Source organism: Venturia canescens, chromosome 1 (assembly GCF_019457755.1).
Source record: "Venturia canescens isolate UGA chromosome 1, ASM1945775v1, whole genome shotgun sequence".
Classification (NCBI taxonomy): domain Eukaryota; kingdom Metazoa; phylum Arthropoda; class Insecta; order Hymenoptera; family Ichneumonidae; genus Venturia; species Venturia canescens.
Window position 1 is genome coordinate 27,409,132 of NC_057421.1, and position 21,419 is coordinate 27,430,550.

Genomic DNA, 21,419 nt, shown 5'->3' on the forward strand with positions numbered 1-21,419 from the left:
CCCCCCCCCCCAAATGCTTTTCCCACTCTCGATAATCTCGATTTTCCTTCCCAGTGTATCTCGCCGTTCTCGTTACATCCGCCATCTTCCAGCCTCGACCTGAACTACACGAGAGAACATTTTCGCGCCCGCTCTGCCTCATTGTCCTTTCATTTGGTATCTCCGGTGGGCTCGCTCTCTCTCTCTCTCTCTCCGTTGCTAACAACGACCTCAGACACGGAGGACGCCTCGCCCTACCTCGCATTTATTCCAGGGGAGGGCGATAAGGGACGCGGGAGCGTCCCTCAGAAGAGGTAAGGTCGGTGCTTGCCGAGGAGAAAACTGAGAGGCTTGGAAAATGAGATGGAAGGATTTTCATTCTATCTGCTTCTCTCTTCCAACAGCGTAATAACTCTGCCTCCCTCTTTCGTTCCGACTCTCCCTTTGACCCCTAACTTCGTAAGCTCTTTCTCTCTCATTCTCTACCCCTGCGTATCACTGCTCTGTTGTCGTATGTCTGCCTGGTAGGTTGGTACTCTCCTGCTAGTAGCCACATCTGCTTGTTGCCGGCAGTCACTGCTCCACAGTGTATTCGGGCGGCTCGTCACATCTCGACTCGTACCACTGCAGCTCGTTTCACGTCGCGACCCGTCGCTGCTTTTTTCTCGTGTATTTTGTGTAAATAATACCATCGTCCTTCCTCTCGCTCTCTCTCGTTCTCTTTCTCATCTCTCCTTTTTCTTCATTTCTCTCTCCCTCTCTTTATCTTCGCGTCTCACTCTATACTTCGCATACTACGTGAGTACTTTGACAACTTCTCTCCCACTACTGATGCAGCCTGCTGCGCTGCTCCATCGCTGCGGATTCAGGACCCTCAGTGTACTGCGCTTGCGTCAGTGTGAGTGCAACGAGTCGTGCTCGTCGTTAACGCGACGAGCAACATGTATTTTACGTCGTGTGTACATATACGTCACGCTTCACGGGTACAGATACGTTTGAATTTTCTCGCTCTCACGCCTCATCCATAATTCTCTCTAATTTTTTATAATCCCTCATCGTCGTCATTAGTTTAAACTATTTTCACCAATTTTTGAACGCTTTTATTCGAATGGGCACAACCACTTTGTCCTTCATAGTCCCTCACTTTGTTCATTACATTCCAACGGTTCACTGAAAAATGTCATAATAACTCGCATACACCGTTACATCAAAAATCCACTGGATCTTTTATCAAATATACTTGACCCTCTTCCTTTTCGTGATTTTTCAGTTGAGAGGACGAACAGTTCCGTTTGAGAATGAAATAGTTTAAGAATGTAACGCGAGTGTGCCGAATGAAATGTGCGATTTTTGAGTCGATGCTGTTTTTTTACGAATTTGAATGTCTTTCCAATTTTAATAACGACACAAACCGTGCGCAGGTTCTTTCAACAGCATTGAGACGAACTCTATTGCTTTAACTAATATATCGAAGATTCTTCACGAAGCTGTTCTAAATTTTCCAGTAATTAAAATACGTCTACGTTTGACCTCCGTGTCGGTACGAAAATAGTTCGTAAGGAAAAATACGACAGGGGAAAAAAAAGTTGTAGCTGGGACGAGGCGATCGGATTTTTTTCTCTGATTTTTTCCGACCCATGCTTTGTTTGTTATTTCCAATTAACGCGTCTCAAACCAGCCAGTCTTCCATACGCTCTCGTCAGTTCGTTTATTTATTTCACTACGCGGAGACCGATGTACACACATATATATAAAATTCATACATTTATTCAAAGTGGGAGATTCCTCCTCGTACTCCCACGAGGGGGAAGAGTATCGCCATACCCGATTAGTTTTCCGTGGTACAGTACCGGGACGCCTGTGCTTTGCCATCCTCCCGCGCTCTTCTCGGGTTAAGGGTTCGAGCCACGCGGCAGTTGAACAAACGACTCGTGTCAGGACGGACGGAGAGAATTCGAGCCTCGAAAAATCGAGAGCCCGAGCAATATCCGTTCGCATCGTAGTACTATCGCGCGGCTTAGACTCGTTGGACTTAAAATAAATATGAGTTTGTGAGCTCTCCGGAGAAATGTTTACACGAGAGTGGTTTCGTTGAGAAAAACGTGATGTCTTGCAACGACCTCTGATTCCTGCGAGGGCTTTTCGCGATCATACCGTACCGTGATCCTTGATATCCCAGTGTCGATTGCTCGTTAGGGTCGGTTTATTCTTAACGACATAATCGTTTATCGGTAATATGTGTCCCGGACAAGTGGCGAGATTGTGAAACCTTTGTTTTTTGTGTTGACCTTCCAACCGATGGATTCTTGTGTCGAACACTGCGTGTCGTCTCAAACGTTTGGCGACACTGTACAACGGTTTCTTTTCCTTTGTTTCGTAAACGTTTGGGCTTTTATGGAAAGAGTGAAACGACTGGAATCGAATGACGCTACGAAAGCCTATTCGCCAACGACTTTTGCGAACTCTATTAAAGTACGATTTATCGGTTACAACTCGTCTTTGTGTTTGCAGTTACGAAAGCTCAGATAATCCGTTTTATTCGTACTGAGAGCCGAATTTTTTTCCCCCTTTCATGTTGCCGACCGTTGTAATTTCGAGGCTTTGAATAATGTATCACTGAGGCAGCGCTTCCGCGTCTCCCAGATTAGAACGTTTAGGTAGGTGCAAAAGTTGTGAAAATGAATTTGATTTCGAGTGGACACAGCAATTCAATAAAATCATATTTTTATTCCGGCTTAATGTCGTTGAATTGATTTTAACTCCATAATTAACTACAATGTTGAGTTACATCGATAAATTAAGTGAACAAGTGGGAACATATTGGAAATGATACAATCGTAAATATAATTACATTATCATCGTTCGTAGTTTTTTTTTCGAATGTTCTTTATATTTTGTGATGAGAAAGTTAAATATACTTCGCAGTAGTATTCCTAGGCCTGAAATAATCGTTTTTCACTTTCTTTTAAACACTTCAAGAAAGTGGTGTCTCGTTTTCGAAGATGACAATTTTCTTGATTCCTGAAATCGGAACGTTATTCTACAAAGGAATAATGTTTTCGGTGCGAAACAATTATTCATATGTTTTTGCTGATGAATTCCATGTTTGTCCATGCCAATGTAAATATGTGTACACGTATCACTGTGTTTGCGATCTTCAGGACTGAGTAAACAGCTTCGACTAGCTCGAAACCACTCCGCCAGTCTGACGGGCTCTCTCTCCTTTTCCCTCGCTCAGTAACGCGTGTGATTGCCGCGTGGCATACATTTGTTGTTACTAGACGATCGAGAGCCCACGCAAAATCTTTTGTAACCCTCATAAAAAATTTTTCTCATTCCATAAAAGAGTAAACGAAAAAAGAAGCTCCCAGAAATTGAGTGTAACAAGGTCACGAGTTCTGTTAAGAATATAAACCTTCCAGTGTGCGAGATGATTGTGATCGTACCCCTGGCCGCATAGGCTCAGCCCTGTGTGTTCTCAGAAGAGCGAGACAATGGGAGAAAGAAGAACAAAGGAGAATGTATACGAGCTACATTGTGTTGAAGCATTCCAACTCCTCGTTTACACGTATTTATATATGGCACTTTTATATATCAAATTCAGAGAGACTTGAAGAATAAATTAAACGAAGAAAAGAGTTCGTCTATTCAGTATTTTTTTTTAGTGTGCTTTTTCACGTAATTATTTTGCAGCTCATTTTTCAATGAAATCAAAATTATGAAAACGATTTTTTCATCCGTGTTTGCTGTTTCCTAGAAGAATTTATATCAACTTTTCGATGCGATAGGCGAAATAATTCGTACGTTGACATTGCATGTGTGTAAATATCGGTCAGAACACGATGCTTCGAGACAAGGACAGAGGCACGATCCTTTGTTAGTTTTTTCAAGTTTGAGTTCTCACGATACGAATGCTTATTGAATTTTAAGGGGTTTCGATCGATTCTTGGAAATTCTACTGTACATTTGTACGGCTGAGAGCACAGTGCGAATATATTGGAAAGCGAAATGGCGCGTGGACTCGGCAAAGCTAACCACGAAGATTCCAGTTTCATGGAAAGTTACACGAAATTCATGACGTTTCGGGAGGCAAAGTTCATCTCTCGAAACTAGTCGCATTTGAGACGTAATTTCTATCGACAGGCTGTAAAACTACAATTTTGTGAATCCGTGACTACGAAACTTTCGGGAGTTGATTGAGCTAGTCGATGAAACCGGAGAGATCGAGGCTCGATGTGTAAAGAGTATCGATTATATCGAAGTAGGGCAAATTCATTAATAATTTAAACTGGAAGCAGCCGAGAAATATCGATTGAATAGAAATAAAGCTCGGGAACGAAAAGTTTTAATGACGTCGTTAATTCATATTTTATTTTTTTCATCACACGCAGGAAAGGATGAACGAGAAGGATTGTAATAAGGAAGAAGACGGAAGAAGTGGTTCGTCGAAGAATCGGCGCGCGAGTCCACCAAAGTAGAGCAAAGTCTCCGAGGGAGAAAAATCGGCGGAAGATTTGACGCGTGTCCACACAGAGCCAGACAACGAGAATGTGTCGAAGACTCGTGCGAAAGCTCCATCGCTGGAAGCCGTTAGGCGAGACAAGTACGAGCCACACGGAGGACGTGAGATGCAGCGTGCCGTTGAGAGCGACTCTGAAGACGTTTCTTCGCCTGAGAATAATCGTGGATCGTAGAAGTCTCGCGTAGCAGGAAGCGAGGAATTTTCGCGCAGTTACGTCACCGCGCGTGGAAAGATGTCCGGCGGTAATTCCGTGGAGAAACCGAACGCCAGATTTGTCGTAAAGCGCGGTGAGAAGAGCTCGTGAGGTCGTAAACGGGCAGAAGAAAAAGTTACCTCACCGTTTGGCGAATGGTTGGGACGTTGGAAAAAATAGTCGTGTACCAAAGTTCGCATTTATACCGCGGCAATGTAAGCCGCGAAAAACGGAGTTGTCGGTTGCTGGGTGCAAGCTGACGCGATGACGGTTATGCCTTCGGGTACCGATGTCGCGGACAAGGCCGTCTCAACGGAGGATGCCTCGAGCGGAAGAGAAGTCGTCCGCCTCGAGGCCGTCCTTGCGGCACTCGTCGAGACCAAGGTGGAAGCGATGAAAGCCTCCTCGGCTTTGAGCACCACCAAAAAGTCTGGGAGTGCCCCGACGAGTCCCCGGAGACCGAGACTCACGTCTTCCTCGACTGCCTCCTCCTCGCAGAATCATCAGTACAGTCAACATCATCATCATCATCATCATCATCATCAGCATCAGCATCAGCATCAACATCATCGTTCTCATCATCGCGACGCTGCTGATCGCAGTGGCAGTGGTGAGCATCAACGTCGGGAATATAATAAGCACGAAGCTCATCGACACCGTCGACACGATTCCGCGCCTTGCGGCGATTACATCGAAGATCCGAGTTCTCGGGACCACCGTAAACAACGCTCCGGTAATTATTCCTCGTTAGTCAGCGAGTCTATGAAAATCAAGCTGGATTCGGATATACTGATCATTTCACCCCGATCAGGGGATAAGAATTAAACGGATTAGCTAGAAAAAAAAAGAAAAGAAAAATGGGGAGCGGAGGTTCGCTGAGCTCGTGAACATTGAATTATGCATGCGAAGCCCGAGCTCCAGTTTCATCGCTGCACGTTCCGCTGGCGACGAACCCACATCCAAATCTGTATCGTACTTGGTAATGTCACGTGCTTGAGCTTAACCACTCGCGGCGTAGAGCTCGCGGGAATTTGCATACAAATTGGGATTTCGAGTCTCGAGAGTCGCGTTCGGCCTGTTAAACGTTCACAGATGAAACGGAGCTTTTCTCCTGATGGGGGCAGGAATTTAAATAAGCTGATTTCGAAATCGAAGCAGTTACATGAAACATGGAAACTTTTGGTAGTTTTCATACTTCGTGTCAAATGGATCAGATAATATTGTGATAATTTTGTTTACACGTTGTTTAAGATTTCATTTGTTTGCTTGTTCATTGATGTGCTTTCGCGACCAAGCGGACAAGACGCGCCGTCGAAGAGCGTCCGAGATGCCTCGAAGTCCTCGGAAGAAACGACGATACTCCAAGAGCCCAAATATCCTGCAGGACGTTAATCTGCCTCTCGATTCGAGGTTCGAGCTCCTCGATATCGACGCGGATCAGGATCTCGCGTTGATAAACTTCGAGAAGAGCCGCGAAGCCCTTGGCGAATCGTGCGACCATGCGGGGATTCACCCAAGTGCCTGCTACTTTTCCCACACTGCGGCACACCTGTGAGTTCACACGCCTTTCAATTTTTCCATTCTGTCCTATGTTTATTTTATTTTCTTCTATTTTTGCGCATGCTTTTTCGGGTTTTTGTCGACTCGTTTCATTGCTCAACTCCACATTTTCCTGCACTCCGCTCCTCCGTTTCGATTCCCTCTGGGATCGCTTGCACGAGGTTCGAGAAAGCGTATGCGAAACTCGTCCGATACCTAGCATCGGTTTCGCCTGAGACTCCATCCGGATTACATATTTAACGAGAAAATATAATCGAAAGTAGAAGTTTGAGGCCTCGTGTAAAGTATTTCGTAAACGTGACACTGAAGTTTGCAACGTTGGAGTCCAACGAAATGATGATCTGAAAAAACTCTTCAACAATTCCAGTTATTGTCCAATTTAGTTAGCTGCCTCATTTTCAATTCGTAGTTACGCATTACGCATCAATGATTCTCGTGAAATAAAAATCGGTAATTACAAATGTTATTTTCCTTTATTTCGTTGGACTCAAACGTTGCAAACTTCAGCATTTGTAAACCGTCATTTGAATGAACGACAGAACAGTTCGAAGCTCCTTAAAATAATTTTTCCGACACGATTCACCGTGCCGGAGGCACTGTCTCCAACAGCACAGGAGGGCAGATGATAGGTGCGTTAGGTATTGATTTCAGAAGGAGTATTGTTTCGAGAAAACTCTACCGTGGACGAATGTACTGCGCCCAAGTAACGGCAAAGTTTCATCCCCTATCATTCGAAAGAAACAAAGTGGCATTGTCATTTGTTGATACGTCGGGTATATACCAATTTTAGTTTGTATGGGTCCGGTACAGGAGACAAATAGTTGATGTGGGTCAACCCGCGGGCATTTTCGTTGTTTTGTCTGACCGAACTAGCAACAAGTTGCCCGACATTCGATTGTGCTCATTACCAAACTATTCGTTAACGTGGAAGTCCTTCTGTATGTTGAAAGAGTGACGAACTGTGCGACTGTTTTTCAGTAAAATCCATTACGATCAGGATGATTACGTGGCAGTGAATCTCGAGGATGCTTTCGACGACCGAGTGTCGCTCAACGCTAGTAAAAAACGCGATGACAAGCGCGAGCGTTTTCATCGACCACGAAGAAAGAGAAAGCGAAAAAAACGCATCGTCGAACCGGATGTCCCGGAGGAAGAGTACGTCGATCCCGAAGAGCTGCCTCCACGTGCCAGATGGACGATCGTTGCAACCGCGTGTCTCCTTCTCGCGATGTCGTTGCTTCTCGTCGGTGTTACTTTGCGGATGGCGCCAATCATCGACGATATGGGTGAGTGTTTGACTTTTTTTGTGCTGATACAAATTCCTCATGCATCGAGACTGTTTGTTTTAAAAATGGCCTCTACGATTATCAAAGATTTTTTAATGATACAGCAGAAAAAATGACCACTTTTATTCGCAGCGTTCAGTCCTTTGCTTCGCGTTTGGGTCGATCGGATTCTCGAAGCGTGAGATTCTAGTTGTATTTGTAGCTTGATATTTCGAGACTTTTCACCATCGGATTTACCATTATTATTACTTTGAGGATTGATCAAAGTTCTGAACGTCACGCCGGAGAAGAAAAACGACGTTTATTTTCATCGCAGCGATCTCGCAGGGTTCGAGATTATGTTTAGAAGTTTTTATCAAAGCAGGCACGAGGTTGAATATTTTCCGCGTACGAATACACGAGGACGGTGAAAATGTGCAAAGACATTTTTCGATTTCGTCGCACCCGAGGAAAAACGAACTTGTTTAAAAGTAGGTTTTTCCATCAGCCCCTCGGTAGTAGTCTTGTCAGACCGAAGGGAAAAGAATCTTGATGGAAAGTCAACACCGGCTCGAGGCGAACTTTTCTCTATTCGGAATTGATTTCTGACGTCTTCCTTTTATCTCAAGACCCTCCTTCGAGCATCACACTGTGAAAAGATGATCAACATTTTCACTCGAACATTTGAAAATCGCAATAAAATAAACTGCATTTTTCTAAGAAGGACAAAATACTGCGGGAGACCGAGAAACCGAGTGTTGCCTGTACTGACGAGTGGAAACGGAGGCGTGTGACATATAAGACGCAGAGAAACTGCACAAGTACCTGTGAAAGAGATGGAACTGAGGGGAAAAGGGAGAGAGGAAAGGGTACGTTGGGAGTTTCGAAACGAGGGAAGCTCAGGCTTGGCCAATTATCACAAACCCTCTGGTTCTCTTTTCGCGTGTAATCCTCACATGTATATATACATATATTCTCTCGTACTTTCTGTACTTTTCGATATTACACTGTGACCCTCAACGTCTACTTCTTGTTTTCGTTGGCATATTATTACGTGCTCACGGAGCAGCGACACAACTTTGAGGAAAACGTGAAATCTCGAGCCGAGCATATTCATCGTTATACCTGGCGCACACACGAACACACCCGAGTCTTAGGAGAATGTACAAACGCAGGAAAAGTCACGATGCACATCGGTTCTCGCCTGTATTCGTGTTCCTTCGTACATATCCATTTATGTATGTATATATAGGTGGAAAAGCCCGCGCCAAGAGCGAGGTCGAGGGCGCTCCACGCCTCTAAATTAAAGGCGCACGTCTGTGAATCTCCAGTCAGCCACCAGATTTCCGTGGCACATCAGCTGCACCGTTCTCGCGGTTTTCACGATTTACGAAATTCATTTTCGCGCATAAAAATCCATTTTTTCATCCCCTTTTAAACCAATCTCAAAATCTTTTCTTCTCTCTCTCTCTCTCTCTCTCTCTCTCTCTCTCTCTCTCTTTCTCTCTCTCCCACGCGTCAGTGATTTACGGATATTACATTCATTCGTGTCATGGTGCCACACACCTGTCGGACTCAAGAGTGACAGTGCCGGTGTTACTCGTGATGAGCTTGCTATTTTATATTCAGTCTGATGAATAGAGTCGAGCGTGGTCTCGGATACTCGAACAACAATCCCTTTCTCCATATATATTTATTTAATTACTTTTTGAAAACCATGTTCGGTTTTAAATAATGCCGCTTTGATACCAGGCTCTATTCATCGGGCATGAAAAAATTTCGACATTCGTGCTTTTTTTCTTCGAGCTCCGAATGAAGTGGTTCGGAAAATAGAGGTACAAACGATGGTTGGAATGTTGCCAGGGAAGCAACACGACACATTGAAATTCACGATTCATAATGATATCACGACTCGAACGCGCAGAGTCAATACTCGTCTTATTATTCGTGTTTCATGACGAATTGAACGAGCATTTAGGTTCGTACGACCGCCCGGTCTTTTGTTCTCGGTTATTTTAAATTCCAAGTATTGTCGTCATTTGCAATATAAAAGAGCGAGCATTAGAGTGCTTTCGAAAAAGTTGAAGCCCACAGCCAGGTTCGAAGTAGATGGAAATGATTAGCCAAGTCCCTCGAGGATTCCTTTGTCGCTCTTCCTCAATGGATCTTTCCATTCCCATTCGTTTCTTTGGCGTTATCCTCCGTGGGATTTTTTTCACACATTCTTCCTTTCGATATCTGACGAGTGATAACACTCGTTTCGGAGCTCGTGTCAGTCATCGACGGTCCGCTTCTTAAAAAATAATGATAAAAGGGTGAGAGGGATGGAACGAGAATCAAGAGGGCTGCGGAGAGTTAACTTTCGAGATTTCATCTTTATACCATAATCTCCTCGTGCAGGGGAGGCTCCGAGCCGTTTCTCAAAGGGATTTTCGCTCTCCACTTTCTTCCCCCCCCCCCCCCCACCCCCCAGTTCGCTCGCATAATGCTCAATCGTACGTCCTCGTTCGCTAAATACCCTCTCCATGCACCGATAAGGAGGCACCCTATTTCTGCTTTTCAATCTTCGCTCTTTTTTCTTTTGCGCGGCTTACTCCCGATTTTTTTTCCATTTTTCTTTCACATCTTATCCGCCCATTAATCGCTTTTTACCGCTGTGCGCAATCACACTTTTCTCAAAAGATTTCCACTCTTCCAATAGAGTGGAAGCCCGAGCCGAGCTTTCGGCGAACGATTCCTCTCGATTTCGCATTTCCGATAACAATTTATATTCCCCGAATGAGAGGATCGGCACAGAAAATCGAGAGTTTCCGAACCCCTCAATTCGCAAGCTCGTTTGCCCCCTTTTCCATCCTCGTCACATCTTACGATCCACTTCTAGTCCTTAACCGAGTTCCAGGTGATTATAGAGCCGTGCGCATCTCAAACGAGTGTTACAATTACGAGCTGTGCAACAAATTCACATTCGGCAGCCGAGTCAACTGCTTGTTAGCGAAGTAACTGACGTGGATAAACCACTTCGAATCAAATGGATATTTATATTCACGTAATTATGCTTCGTCTTTGGATCGATGGACGTGTTGATTGGACACGAGAAATCTAGTCAAAGGATCAATTCGAACCGCTGAAACTGTACACACGATCGTGCTAAAAATGTAAATTCGTTCGTTGGAAAATTTTGTGGAAAATGCGTGACTTCGAATTTTTTTATTAACTCAGTTTATTACGCTCATTCACATTCAATTGGCCGCTGATTCAACAACAACCAATTGGAATAAATACATGCAAAGACGTGCAGTTTTATATAAACGTCGGTCCTGTCTACGGTGAATGAGCGAATGAGAACGTATCAGTTTCTCTCGTACAAGAGAAACTTTAATGAACAAAAAAAAATCTATTTTATGGAACACGCGATTGACTGACAGTGGATATGAAACAGCAGTTGGTTGAGGCGCTTATGCGAGAGAAAACGCTGCTCAGCTTGTTATTCGCTTCTAAAGCTCTGGGATAAGCGTACTAAAAGTAGCCCCTTGTTATATATATGTGTGTGTGTGTGTGTGTGTGTGTGTGTGTGTGTGTGTGTGCGGATTTGCAAAAACGCTACTGGAAACTCGCATCTTATACAGATCCACTTGTGTATATAAGTATGAGTTGGTCAAGAGGCTGAGCGAAAGAGGGGGCGAGGAAGGACGGGATGAGGTTGGTAGAAGTGCGAGAGGATTTTTTTTCGTTTTTTTTTTTTTTCATTCCAACATTTTTCGGTGGCTCCTTGAGCCTTCATTTTATCGTTACAATCTTTTGGCATTGAGCGGACAATCCAAACGGATCGTACATGTTCGTGAGATTGAACGTCAATTTGGAGTACTGTAAAATTAGAATTGTTTTATTTTAAAATCAAGTAGATTCGGTTAAATCTTTCATTCTCGAATGAACTTTCGATAGAAGAAAAAAGGCATTGTGGAGATCGATTATTTGCGATTCTTGACATTGCATATTATAACTCTTCCTCGAACCGCTTCGTGATCTTGAAACTATTGAGGTTTGCAAACGAAATTGTATTATTTCTATCCCGATGGATCTTTCGGAATGCCGACATTATGCGGGTTTGGGATAGAATGAAAAATGGGAATCTAGAAGGCTCGGGGCTCTTTGTGGATATCAAAAACGTGGACGGGTGGTTATATCTGCGCAATGATCCGTTCTGAATAAATTCACACGGTTGAGTAACCCGGTTTTATTCGTTTCACATCGTGCAGAACCGAATTGTTCTCAGGGCGAACGTTTTATTATTTTTCTCTTTCTATTTTTTCAGTGAATCGAAGGAAGAAAAGTCTGAAAGTCTTCCGAAGTAACCGGGCGTGAGAATTCTGGTGAATCGATACTTTTACGACTCGTTCGGAAGCTTTTCATGTCAAATAATCGCAGCTGAAATTCAAGGCGGAAATTCAAGAGACTTCTGTGGTCCGTAATTGAAAAAAAGTCACGCGAATTTGAGATTGGAATAGAGAATTCGAAAAGCTTCGGTGTCGGGAGTGGACAAAATAGTGGACGATCGAACCATTTGTCATTCGCTTTCACAGAGGACGGAATAATCATCTGGTCCGAGTTCTGCCACTCGTTCTTTTTAGGCTCAATCTTCCTTTCATTCCACGAGCCTGATACATTATCGTGCTTTGATGCCGCTCCAAGAGCTTCTCCACAGTCCTTTTTACCAATCGTACGTCATTCTCCTTCGTCCGGACACACTCGAGTTTTTATCCACGCGTCCTTTTCACTATTCGTCGGTATATAATTTTTCAAATAGCTGAAAAACGGTCCATTTCACTCTGACTGATTGAAAAATTTCACACTGAGTTTCGAGCATTTCAACGAATGGGTGGAAAGAGTTGAAAGATAAAAATGAGCGTTACCGAAATAAAAGCGGAAGAACAAAAATCGGATGTTAGAATATTAAAAAAAAATCAAAACCTTTGTCTGTTTCTAAAGCTGTAAGGATCATTTTTACTTTTCAATTATCTCGTTGTTTTATCGTCTTTTGGAAAATTCGAAAATGTCTAGACCGTTTTATATTTATTTGAAAATATTTGTTTCGGTTAAGAGCATGGATTAGTCGGTATATCGCAACTGTGAGTGCGAGAGAGATAGCTGTAAATTTCGATTTCGATATTCTTTGACACGGTTCGACCGATTAAGAAAAGGCTCTGTCAGCCCATTTTTTCTATCGCCCTGCGCAGCTTGCCAGAGCCTTTTTTCAATCGGTCAAACTGCGTCAAAGAGTTTCAATTTTGAAAATTCCAAGTGAAATTAGTCGACTGATTCATGCTCTTAAACGGACGCGGCCGACGTAATTTTTCCAAAATGACGAACTCGAGCTGCTGCACAGTAAAGTTGTAATGAAAATATGGCGTGACGTAACCCTCGGCGTAAATTCAATCGATACCAATGTCAGAGAATCTTTGTAAAAGCTTCCATGGTATATATGCCGTCGCCATTGTATTCTCAACCAATGAACCATTGCGAATATCACTCGAGGTGTGGGTTGGACTTTGTGTAAATAGAAGTATGACGACACGTGTATAAAGTATCTGGTGATGGTAAAAGACTCTCGCGACCTGTGCCTGTAGTACAGCACAGTAATACATATCGGCGCGTTGGCTTAGTTTTCCATTTCCCAACGTTCTATGACGTAATTCACAGGGAAGCTAGCTCTGGAATACAAACTATTGTGCGAATGTCAAGCCGTCGGAAAATGGAATGCGAACGAGTACTCGGCCTGTTGGTACAACCCCAACGGGTCACCCGACTCCCAGGTTTTCAAGTCACGTACTGTTTCTCGAGTTCACGTCCCCTCACAGCCTCACCCACTGCCGTTTCTCTTGCATTAATGCAACATCAATTAGAACACTTTTTCCATCAAAACACATGAAAGTTTTGAATGGAGACTCACGACACAAGAGTTCCTCGAGTCGAGACAGACGTTCCAATCGTTTCGGTATTTACAGCTCTATATTCGCTCGGAAATGCTCGGGTGCACGTGGCTAGTCCATCGGAGTACGGAAATGTCTCTTTGAAACTGCATCTATGATGAGAATAGTCGTTGAACCGGCTGATTAAAATAATTAATTGAAAACGTCAAACTGAGCAGTGACGAAACAATTCTCGAGGGGAAAGGACACCCACGAGGCTGCAACTGCATCGGAAGCTTATCCTAGGGGGTTTCGAGCTACGAGCGATAAGCACGGAACAATGTAAATTAGATCGTACAATCTCCTCTATTCCCTTCATTGGCATTTTCATGGATGGGGGGAGTAGATAAAGTTGTGAGGTAAAGTTTCATAGTTATGGAGATTCCTGATTCATATTCAATATCGAAAATTTCTCAGGAATGAGGGTATTTTAAGTAAAATAGACGTTGGTTATTCCTCTTCCATTATTTTTCATCGCGTTCATCATTACTCTTGGCTTTTGGAAGCCGTTGGTGTTTCTCTACATACAAGCTATCTCGGGGGCGAACGATTATAAATTTTGGTAAGCGCTAATAGCAGCAATGATCGTTCCACGCGGGCGCGAAAGGATGGGCGAGCTGTTGAATGACCTAAATATTATACAGGGTGGCAAATGAATTATTAGGAACTTCTTTTCCGGTCCCCCGACGCTCCCCCCCGTCACGCTGGCTTTTATCCAAGGATATGAGTCAGTGCCAATGAGGTCAATGGTCGGGTCACTGAACTGCGGAGAAATTACAAAAATCCTAACCTCACACCGCGCTCCCTCTCAAATATACGTGCATATAACGGCAATCATCCGGCGAATGTGTGATGAGAGTCGTGGCAGAAATATGCAAAGTTGTTCAACGGCTTACCAGGCTCTTTGGAGCATCATATTTCATCGAGAAATGCTCATACATTTTTACCACGCATTCAATGCGGCATATATGAGTCGTGCGAATGTTGAATTTGTCACTCATTTCCGAGCTTCAAAGCCGTCAGGTGCATTTTATGCACTCTTTCATTCGCATGTTCGCATAAATCCAGGCAAAAAGTAGCCCAGCGAAGTCACCGAGTTACACGTTATTGCGAAAAATATTTTTCCAACTTTTTAGACGAACCCTTTCAATGAAACTCATGAAAATCAACGTGCAAATCATTGCTAATCCGAGTTCATGAAACGAGCCACTTAGAAGCGTTTGATTATTCAATCCCGATGATCAAATGCGATTGTTTTATTCAACAGCTGACGCACGTTACGACTAGACGCGGTGTAGGACGCTTTTATACGACATGTACACACAGCTACGAATGGGAAACGTAACTTAACACACAAACTATATTCAGTTGATACGTCCAGCAACGCTCCGATGAACCAATATGCGGCTCGAGCGCGATACGTTTCCGTATAAATATTTGGAAAAGTATATTTATCGACAGCAATGGCGCGATGAAGTATCGAAAATATATAGATATATAAGATTGAGGAGAATTATTCGGTGATGGATACAACGCGAATATCCTACGAAGCAGCAGCATCCCGAAGATAGAGCAAGACTCTGTACGTGCGCCCTGTGTCTTCGTTTTCTCGTAATTTATACGAGAGAAAAACGTGGTGGATGAGACCGCAGACTCGTACGCTCGAGGCAGGTTGTGGGACGATAGATGAGGCACGGATATAGAGCCGAGTTTCCCACGTTGTTGCCCTAGTATTAGAATCGTCGCTAAAAATATATCACACCCAATAAAGACCAAGGGTAGCTCTTAATAAATACGTTACTTCTTTACTACAGTCTCTCTTTGTAGGTACTCTTTAATGTTCTGTTTCATTGCGCTCGTACCCATCAACCTCCCTTCTACGACAATTTCTTTCTCTAATTGTTCAATGGAATACAGCTCAATTGTTTCGTGCTTTTCGTTGACCAAAATTTATTTTGGAAAAGTTTAAAATGCATTTTTTTCTTCAGGTTCGTGTTCCATGGATGCATACATTTATGCTGATCGAACTGTACTCTTCATGCGAAACGACGTGTCTGATATGATGACTGGTTCGGGGCTTTTCGTACTCGAAGAATAAATGCTGCTCGCCCCAAACGAAATATTTCCGATAGCAACCCTAGAGGAACCGTGATTTTATTTTTTTTTCCCCCCATTTCGTCGGATTGCAAAGAGGGAATGTTGGTTCGATATTCGATGCTTTTATACTGCGCTCCGTACCAAAATGTTTTGGACTCGTTTTTCATATTCACGGAGCAAAGGTCGTCTCTGGAGAATTCTCGGGCATGGCGATTTGTTGGCCCTTCGCTCAAAGCTTTTCTGCTCGTTCCGTCCTGGCACACTCGACTTTATACGGTAAATTATTACATCCATTTGTAAGCGGACGATTCGTTTATGCAGACAATATTCATGACAGCAGCAAAATGGCTCTCGTCGTAAGTGTGCACACACACACGCCCGTGCAGCAGCGAGGGAGGAAAAGAGAGTAAAGAGGGAAGAGCCGAAAGAGAAGCAGCGTTCGTGCCTATTATTAGGCCAGAGTTGAATTTACGGGTACTATACGTTGCGGTCTAGTGACGCGAACTCGCAACACCGGACTCATCTTTCTCTACATCGACGCAAACTGCATAGATGTTCGTTCATGTGTCCATATGTTGCACACGTCAACGCCTCTCATCGAATGTGAACCCTTCAAAGAGGCTTATGGGGACGGAATTTTCATTGCAATCCACGGACCACGCGCCCTTTCTCTTGTTAGAACCTGATACACGTGTTTTAACTCTATTATGCAACGATTTACCCTTTTGATGGGTTTTCTGACTGGCTCAACGCGGCTTACCAGCGGATAGTTTGTTTACCCATCGCACACCCGTGAATTCTCAGCGACCCAAACTCTCCAACGTCAGGCTGCATTATCAGTTTTTACAATTTTAATACAGCCAGTTTATCTCTCCCGAAACTCTCTCGACAATTGCAAACCACTTAACACAAACATCCATGCAAATATTATACTCTTCGAGTAGCGATCGATTCGCTCCTATCTCGAATAAATCTTCGTCAACAGGTTTTAGTTTTCTTCTTAATTCAAACGAATTCACGCAGAATTATTAATTTACATTTACTCGATGAAGTACGAGTTCTCGTGATACATTCACGATTGGTTTGTTCTGCATGGCAAAACTATTAATATCAAGTGTATTTAGGCTGTATATCAGGCACGGAAATCGAGACTGTTCGTAGACACGTTGTTGAAAAAGTATCATTCGAGTTCCGATTGCCACTTGTCATCAACATGAAATTTGAGGGCTCTCGAAACTTTGTGCAACATTGGTGCTCACAGCGATAGTGAAGTACTGAGTCGAAGCGAGTCTGTATGTGTATTCAGTGAGTGAGAGAGAGAGAGAGAGAGAGAATCTCTGATAAAAAAAAAAACGAGTAGAGAGTTGTCATAGTTTTCTTCGATGGAAATTCCCGATTGAAAAACAATGGACCCAAGCGGTTATGCGCCGAGTTTCGGCCGTCGAATATCCGGCTGCTCGTCCGACAGAATAGTTTTTTACGTCGACGAAGCCATCGGTGAATCGTATCCGGAAGTTTTGAGTCCGGCTGACTCTGCTCTGCGAAGGCAATTGCACTCCTCCGGCCTATGTCCACCGAATCATTGTGACGGAGCTGGAAGATCGAATTCCGTTTGTTCGCAAACGATCGATCGTCCGAGACGCTCCAGGCCGAACTCTGACTCGGAGCACTCGGGCAGCAGACGCACCAGCATTCATTCCAGTCGTTCCAGAGCAAATAGTTACAGCAGGCAAACTCCTCTCGGTGAGTTCTCCGGAACCGAATAAAAACGGACGTTGTTGGAAGAAAGTATATTTTTGTCATTACAAATGCAATTGAATCTACTTATTTCGTCGAATATTTAATTTTTCAAGTGAGAATAATTAGTCGACTATTGGTGGTGGTGGGAAAAACATGAAAAAAAGGAAACAGTCATTGTCGATTATTCAGGTGATGGGAGGAGAGCAAGTGTAGCCAGAAAAGGTGCTTCGAGGCGTGCGAGTAGCGCTACTTGCGCGGTTGGAACAGGCCCGAGGCGGAAGGATTCCGTTCGTCCGACGACGAGGATCGAAATCACAGAGTCCAAGGGAAAAATCGTCGTAAAGAGCCCCCTTGAGTTGGAGCAAGCCAGGAGACATCGAAGAATCGCCATGATCATCGTCGGGACTTTTTTTTTTTTACTCATTGCCTCGGTACTCGTCGTCGTTGTCACCCTCACTCACAGCTCTTTTCACACGCCCCCCATGGGATCGAAAGAACTGGCCGAGCATCGAGCTAATCACAATTACCATCCAAACGTCAATGATACTCGTAGGGGCCATTAAATAATGACCGTTTTTCATAATCGCCTCATTAGTTTCCACTTTTACCTCTCGTATCCGTTTTCTATCATTTACTATATTTTACGGCTTCATTAGTTGTCATGTTTATCCGTCGCATGCATTCGTCTTTCGACAGTAAACCATTTTTTCATAATTTGTATAATTGAAAATACTGCTTGAAATAATTTTGAAATTGAAGTATAATGTGGCATCGTTGCTCCATGAATTCGGTTGTCTTTACAAGAGAAAAAGTAAATGAGTTAAAATACTTTCGTTAAGTTTAATCCATTTTCATATTTTCAGTTCGCAAGGAGAACGAAGAGTTGCTGAACTCGTTGAATCGAGACAATTCGGTGCCTGAAAACTCAACGTCTTTGCCGTAGGGAAAGGAGGCCTCGAATTTCTCGAAGGATAAGATATGCTCTCCACGGTTCACTGCTTGAACGGCCGCGTTTGTAAGTGATTCTCGTTCCACAGTCGAACGCGAGAAAAAAAATCAAAATGAAACCAAGTATGTTTGTATACAAAATGTGGAACGATGTGGATCACACGCGTGGAATGTCAGCTCAATTTTTATTAGGTTTTTCTCTCAGGCAATAAATGTGGCAGGATTATTCGGATGAAACGTTGTACAAAAACAATTACGAAAATAAAAGAAAAAGAAAAAAGAACAACAATATCTCGATTGCCTCGCGAACACGGAGAAATGAGTGATTCAAAAATCACTGCATCGTTATTAACTATACGAGATGGATATTATGTTGATTCGAATGGCGACACAGTTATTACTCGAGAAACATGCGTCCGGAGAGTGCTCAAAGATTGGCAAAGATTCATCACCATATAAAAATATCAAAATTGTTACTGTGAGCAATGTGTAGAAAAATCTCACGTAAAAGAATTCCGCAAATGGAGCATTTTGCACTAACTCGATGGCTAAATTAACCCAACACTTTGAGACTGCACGAGGAAAAAAAACACCGAAATCAAAATGAACCCGAGGAAAAACAAAAATCAAAAGCTGCGGCTAGTATTCTCAAAGAAGTCTAATTAAAGAATGATCACAATTGATATTTTGAGTCGTGAAAAACTTCGATATTTAGCTGAAGGAGTTGGAAGCTCAAAGTGCTCCACGTATATTGTGCATACATAGTGTGTACGATATAAAATTCGACGTGAATATTTCGATCGAATAACAACGAAATGAGTATTTCGAATAGTTCATTCAAGAACGCAACGCAAATACTAATTTACTAATGGAATAAATGAATATCGTTGGTGAACCACTGCGAATGGAGCACAAATTAAAGAAAGCTTGCAGAAGTCAAGACATTTAAGAGGATAAAAATAAAAGCGTATTATTATAGAAGTGTATTATAGCGAAAAAAGCGAGTCAAAAGTTTAAAAGGCTTAAAGATAATCATAGTTAATACGATAAGGGAAGAAATGCAAAAAATATTAGACCTCAGTTATCGGCCGTTCATAAAACAACAAAATTACAACTGTTACCGTAAAAGATATTGATTTTAAAAATAAATAAATATATATATCAAATGTTACGTATATTGCGCGATTATTTAAGGGGTGCAGAAAAAAACGATTGTTATCACGGAATCAAGCGGAGTGTAATAATTATTTCGAATTGCGACCAAAAATTCAGCTACAGTATTCAATTATAACTGACGAAATAGAATTCTATTGAGAAAAAATGAACGACGTAAAATTACGTCGCAATGAATTTTCGTAACTATTGTAAAAGAAAAAAAAACAAGTGACAATTACTTGGTTTATAATAAACGAAATAGAAAATTAAAAATATTAAGAGAACAGAAAGCAAAAGAGAGTAAGAAAAAATTGCACCGTTGCGATGCGGAAAGAAAAGAAATTTCAGCGATCCAGCGATACGATAAAAAACGCATGTCGTCCGACACGATCACAAATCTTTCAGATATTATTAGCTCAACATTGATAAAAATTTAATAATATTTCCGATATCAAGAATCAAGTGGAACCGTCCTGCGTTCACAGCACATCATCGTTTGTTGTATTGCTTAACTTTTCAATAACAGTTTAGTCTCGTGGCCTCGCGGTGAGTGACGAAAATAGAGCTTCGTTTTCGTTAGAGACGCACTTACATACCATTCAATTTTATTTGTCGTCGGAATTGTAAAGAACGAGATACTTTGACGCGGTTACGAAAAAGTACCAATTTGATTGTGAGACAACTGACAACCTTTTTTTTAATGAAATCGATGCACGATCGATACTCTGACGTCATCGTCCGATGTATTTGCTAAAGCATCCAAAAAACTCGAAAAATCCCTCGAAAAGATTGTCACAAAATGTTCTGTTCATTATTTGAGATGAAACATAAAAGAAATTCGTGAGCTCGAGAAACATTCTTATCTACGTGACACTCGGCGACCTCGTGTGCCATGCGTTATACAGAATATTATATCATTTCTGGTAAGATAATATTGTTGATTTTTCTTTAGAACCGAGAGTCGAATTTATAACCGGTAGTGACGATCGGGCGAAGAGTCTGACACACGTGTCATCATTTTGTGCGTAGTTACGACTTAATTGAACGGGCCTAATCGTCAGACACGCTTATTTTCAATATACTCCAACATGTCATCACCGCAATTCAATCGAATCGGCTGTAGTCATTTTCCAAAAACCCGAGCGAATCATTATTACGAATAAATCTAAGAAAAGATATTTCATCAAATTTTCTTTTCGTCTATCATTAAAAAGTATCAATGCGAATCCATTGATTGACCGATATAGTAAATGAAAAATGGTTAATGTCGTTTGCGACGGATGTCCACCGAAATGGCGACCGTAGTCGATTACCGCGTCACCGTACGTTTTATCATAATAATCGAAAACACAATAACGGAAATTGGCAATTTCCCGCAGTCGATGCGCGACAATCACTCGGTTCGAAATCCAAACGAAACGGCGAGCACATGTCTTAAGAAATGTTAATGAGAAAAACGTAAAATTAAATAATGTTAAATAAAGTAATGAAGTATCCATCAAAACGTAATAAGACCACACTTGAGAGTGATTTAATATTTGCGACATAGATCGCGTACCAATAGGATTGTGCGTGAAAATTTGAGAAACTCGAGTGCACCGTGCTGACGAGTCACCTGAGATTTTCAACGCGACGACAAATAGCGAATCCGGGCTCAGGAAGCTCGGCAAAACCGATCGTGATCCCACGACGTCCTCGTTACTGGCTGGATTCTCGTGACAAAACTTGTATATTATACATGATTCATAGAATGAGCAAAAAACACAAACTCAAAAAAGAAAGAAAAAATATAAAAATAATATATAAATATATTATTTGGACTGTAACCGTAAAAGTATATATGAGATGTTAATGGATGAATTATTAAGATTTATGTTTGTATATTGTAATAACAATTTATGTATAACGGTCATTAACAATGCCGGACAAACAAAATATATATAGTATATACTATAGTTGTGAATTTAACGGACTTTTTACTCGTCACTCGATCG

General features: G+C 42.4%; 1 protein-coding gene across 7 annotated transcripts; it reads left to right on the forward strand.

Annotated features, from left to right (window-relative positions):
• The first annotated feature begins 577 nt into the window (after positions 1-577).
• On the forward strand, positions 578-21,388 carry LOC122415833 (uncharacterized). Of its 7 annotated transcripts, none has more exons than XM_043429538.1 (5): positions 578-877; positions 4,371-5,427; positions 5,990-6,245; positions 7,233-7,540; positions 18,186-21,388. In XM_043429538.1, the coding sequence occupies exons 2-5, from the start codon at positions 4,959-4,961 to the stop codon at positions 18,263-18,265; spliced, it is 1,113 nt and encodes a 370-aa protein (XP_043285473.1). In that variant the 5' UTR covers positions 578-877; positions 4,371-4,958; the 3' UTR covers positions 18,266-21,388. The 7 variants fall into 7 exon arrangements, 6 of the variants coding, with proteins under 6 accessions (XP_043285473.1, XP_043286201.1, XP_043284676.1 ...); XM_043430266.1 differs by having other exon boundaries at positions 874-962; XM_043428741.1 differs by lacking the exon at positions 578-877 and adding an exon at positions 1,449-2,636.
• Positions 21,389-21,419: the final 31 nt, after the last annotated feature.